We start from the raw sequence: 4,719 nt of genomic DNA on the forward strand, positions 1-4,719 counted from the left end.
CAAATAAATCCTTAAAACAATCTTACACTGATGTCAGTTGTCCCATTTACCAAATATTTAGACTCATCGGCGTGTAAATAAAATATTTAATGGAGATGCAGAGCTATTTATTATGATGTCACGTTTCATGTAATGAGAGAATAGTCGTTCTTTGTCTGACCGGATGCGGCGAGATCAAAGCGTGTTCTCTGCCTCTGACGAGCCGCTAACCGCCGCACAGACACTTGAATTTGTAAACTAGACTAAAGACAACACCTGGAATTGCTTAGGCCTTAGTGATTCATGAATTGAACTGTAATAGATATATAGTATTGTCTTTTATTAAGATAGCATTTACACATTAAAAAAATCAGGATTGAATTATGTATTATTAAACATATAATTATTTAACATAATTTTAAAATTTTCCGACGTTTTGCGTGCTTTAAAGCGTGCCTGGTCACGCGGTGACTGAAGACAAAAGGTGTTGAATGTCAAAAAGTATCACAGTTGTAGGTTATATTTAAAAAAATACGTTAAATAATTTTAAGTTTAATAATACATAGCTGTAAAAAGTGTCTTCTTTAAATCCGTAATAGATATTTAAAAAAAACAATTTTAAATCAAGCTTTCTTTGCAATAAAAAAAGGGAATCTATCAAATTAAAGTTTCATTATAGTACACTGTTCTTTATAATATTATACGATTATAATTATAGTATTATTTTTAAAACTGTATACCTGCTTCTGTGTAACGATCCAAAGAAAGATTTACATTTAATTGTATTAAAATATTTGTATAAATTAGATTGTTTGAAAAGAGGCATAGAAAATACAAATAAACATTACAAACGAGATTGGGTACTTATATAACATAGTGTGCGCAAGGGTCGCCTTGAAAAGATTAAATAGGGGAAGGAACACTTAAAACCCAGAACCCCAATACTTGTGTAAAAACTAACGTATCGACACATCCAATTTACTTTTTCCAAACCACACGTCAAAAGAGACCGCTTTCGGCGTTATAGAAGTTTTTTGTTCCTTTAATACTGTTTACACGTGAATAAATTATTTAATTGGGTTCGGATATCCGTGAAACGACTGATTCATGCGTACCCAGCCTCATTGTGGTCAAACTAGTAATTTCTTTTTAAAATTACTATTGTGTTTGAATGTATTCAATTAAGTTCACATTTTACTTTTAACTCTATTAGGATGCGCCAAAAATCAAACAAACTTGATCGAAGTAAATGTTATGTGCTAAAATGTTTGACGTTTTCTCTCCTATTTGAGTGCAAAAATAAATTGGATAACTTATAAAATAAAACCGTCATAAGTTTCTTAAACAATATTAGAATTTATAATCCTAATTTATAGAAAAAGGGGCCTGCGAGGCTCTGTTTAGCAATAAAAATGTTTTTTGTTTAGCGTGTCCGCGCTCTGTCAAATATATTACAACCCGCCGTGTTATTTACGACCTCTGTCGTCCGCCCATACGTTATACTTAGTATCTTTGTTTGGACACAATAAGCAATATTTCTAAAGGGACCGACGCTCGCAGCTGTTGATATGGGTTCCAAATTGACATATTTAATTTGATCGCTACGGAGGGCTTTCGACCGAGCCGTGTTTGACAGGTTTTAATGTCGGATTAACGTTTGCATTATGGAGTTTACGCTGTCAATAGAGTGAAATACGCGGTCATAAAGCTTTGACATGAAACGTGTACGTGGAAGCGTCGAACAGATCAATTTACCCTTAGAACCGAGCTCGGAACAAAGGCGACTGTTAAAGCGTAAGTAGTCGAGAATGTGTCAGCGAAGCGCCGCAGAGCAGCGGTGTCGAAAGCGTAATAAAAGTGGTGCGGAACAAAAAAGCCCCGGAGTGCAGCAGGCAGGTAGACGCGGCGGCTCAAAGCGACGCCGACCTGGGTGGCTGGCCGCTCGCCGCTCGCCAACGCCATCGCACGTCTCAATCCGCATCGGGCCTCCAGCCATGCCGCCTTTCCTTTTTCCCCTACCGCAATGCAGCTATGTGTCGTTTCCGCTTTATTTTTTATGACCGTGTTCTGCAGCGGAGAGCTATAGCGTTGCTCTTCTAACAAAGACTTGAGATATCGCTATCTCGTTCGAGCGGGGTGCGGGGGGTACCGAGTCCCTCGTCGGATTTTAGTGGGGTCTCGCGTCTCACAGTCAGCTCGAGCGCCACGACGGACGCACGCATTCGCTTGGAATATCTCGCGCGGCACAGAGTACTTTGTTTTGAGAGCTAACAGGGACTACGTAAAGTTTATTAGTGATCGTGAAAGTTTTTCTCCAAATGGTGGTACTTGAAGACGGAGGAATGATGACTAGCAATCCTAACCAATACCTTCAGCCTGACTACTTATCACCACTTCCATCATCTGTAAGTATTTTATTTTAAAGTATATTTTTTAAATACTAAAATCAAAATTTAACTCCTATTTACAGTTTATTAATTTTTATTTTCTTTTGTTATAGTTGGATTCAAAGAAGAGCCCACTTGCGCTCTTAGCGCAAACCTGCAGTCAAATAGGAGCCGATACGATGTCTTCGAAGCCGCTTCTTGCTTCTGTTGACAAGAAAAAATCAGTGAACAGTGTTAATAGTGAATCCCTTAGTCGTTCTTCACCAAATTCCTCAAAAATAGACAAGCCTCGCGCGACCCCGGAGAATAAACATTTGGCGTTCAAACCCTATGAAAATACGGTTGTGACCAAGAAACCGGATGATACTCGGCCCTCTTCCAAGGCTAGTTTGGACAGCCAGGATGACAAAAAATCTGGAAAAAGCACGCCCGGTCGTAAATCAACCACTCCAACTAGAGAAACTGGAAAACATAGTCCGGCAAGTGAACAGAAGTCATCGCCTGCTGGCTCGAGTTCTGGGACGAGTCCTATCATCAGATCTGGGTTAGAAGTTTTGGGACACGGGAAAGATCATCTGGGTGCTTTTAAAAATCTACACGGTCTGGCCGGATTCAACCCTTTAACTGGACTTTGTTGTCCTCCAGGAATGGAACAACACGCTAATCCAGCCTTTCGACCACCGTACGCCGGGGCTCCATTTAGTGCTCACCATGCCGCAATGCTGGCGGCTGCAGCAGCATTTCCGGGATCTTCACCCAACCCTTATCTCGGCTACGCTCGCGTTAAAACGCCAGCCGGCGGTGAAACATTAGTTCCAGTCTGCAAGGACCCCTATTGCACTGGATGTCAATTCTCAGTAAACAACCACCACTTATTAATGAGCAACGGATCCTGTCCAGCCGGATGCACTCAGTGTGAACACCAAAAATATAATTTGGCGATGGCCATGGCTCTATCGCAACAAGGCCCTGGTGGTATTCCATACCCGCAAGTTACCCGCCCTTATGTGTGTAACTGGATCGTCGGCGAATCTTACTGTGGCAAGAGATTCGGAAACTCGGAAGAACTTCTTCAACACCTGAGAAGTCACACAGCTGACGGGTCGACTCCGGCGTCGTCGGCTTCATCGCAGCCTTCGTTGTTGAACCCTTTAAACCCACTGTTTACAACCGCCGGCTTGAGGAGCGCCTACCCGACGGCTCCTTTAAGTCCGCTCTCAGCGAGCCGATACCACCCTTACTCTAAGGCTGGTCTCCCCGCAAGTCTAGGATCATCGCCGTATGGAGCGTTCAATCCAGCACTAGGTCCGTTTTACTCTCCCTATGCAATGTACGGCCAAAGACTCGGAGCGGCTGCAGTGCACCAGTAAATAAGTGTCGAGTGATGTTCTATGTCGACGATTCGGATGGACATGTTAATTGTTGTATTGTCCAATTTTCTTCTGTGATATCAATAGACTCTAATTTAATAAGGCGGTCCGCGCCATGACAAAGTTAGTGAATAGTGCAATTTAATTGTAAGAAGTATTTAAGCAAACTTGTCAAGTTTGTGGCGACGCGGGTGTTGAGACTTTTTTAAAGACTTTGTACAGCCAAATGTCTGTAAATAGGAATTACTATGTTTAATATTAAATGACTATTTCAAATATATCTACGTGAATTTAAAAAAACTTGTTTATTTTAACAGCACTTGACTCCCAACGTTTTTATAAAAATAGTTTATATAAATAGTAAAGTTTCAAATTATGCTTTTCTGCTATGTATAGTTTTACTGTCGTTTTTATGTCCTACAAGATTAGTTCTCTCGCAATAAATCTCATAGAAAGCGCATTAAACGCAGACATAAACCTGAATTATACGCCATCAAGTTGAAACGACTTTCCAACTATGGCGCAGCAGCAATAAACCTAACAGAATGATTGATTAATGTACCTCTAACACACACATTAGTCCCGTCAATCAACAGACATGGCGTGATAAAACAAGACTGCAATCACGCAACACTAACTCCCACCTAATGCTATAAAAAACCAAAACAATTTAACTTCATTGAAAATACATAAAAAGAAATAATATAAAACCTCTCAACATTAATAACAGGACCGTGAGCTGTCAGTCTGTTAATGCTGAGCTTTTTTAATAAATGTTATTTTGATTAGGCCCATGTCATGTTGGAAATTCAACTGTCAAAAACATAATTGGTCGCGTGAAAAAACTAGAGAGATTAACTGAGGACAGAGACTTACTATTAATATAGGCTATTAACAATATTATGGTTAGCTTAGAATAAAATTTCAAGAATATAAGAAATTATCACAAATGCCACGCGTAATTAATTGTATGTTAATTGTCT

At 40.0% G+C, this 4,719-nt stretch overlaps 1 protein-coding gene across 1 annotated transcript; it reads left to right on the forward strand.

The window, feature by feature from the left end:
• Nucleotides 1-2,148: 2,148 nt before the first annotated feature.
• LOC110998824 (zinc finger protein Noc) lies at nucleotides 2,149-3,950 on the forward strand. The gene is made up of 2 exons (XM_022267615.2): nucleotides 2,149-2,384; nucleotides 2,480-3,950. Exons 1-2 carry the CDS (start codon nucleotides 2,298-2,300, stop codon nucleotides 3,734-3,736), a joined length of 1,344 nt encoding a protein of 447 aa, XP_022123307.1. The 5' UTR covers nucleotides 2,149-2,297; the 3' UTR covers nucleotides 3,737-3,950.
• Nucleotides 3,951-4,719: the final 769 nt, after the last annotated feature.

This window comes from Pieris rapae, chromosome 7, assembly GCF_905147795.1.
Source record: "Pieris rapae chromosome 7, ilPieRapa1.1, whole genome shotgun sequence".
Classification (NCBI taxonomy): Eukaryota; Metazoa; Arthropoda; class Insecta; order Lepidoptera; family Pieridae; genus Pieris; species Pieris rapae.

Excerpts from the sequence above, each read along its gene's own strand:
- LOC110998824 (XM_022267615.2), top strand. The coding sequence starts at position 2,298 with ATGGTGGTACTTGAAGACGGAGGAATGATGACTAGCAATCCTAACCAA. Across the intron at positions 2,385-2,479 it reads TATCACCACTTCCATCATCT|TTGGATTCAAAGAAGAGCCC; the intron begins GTAAGTATTTTA and ends CTTTTGTTATAG.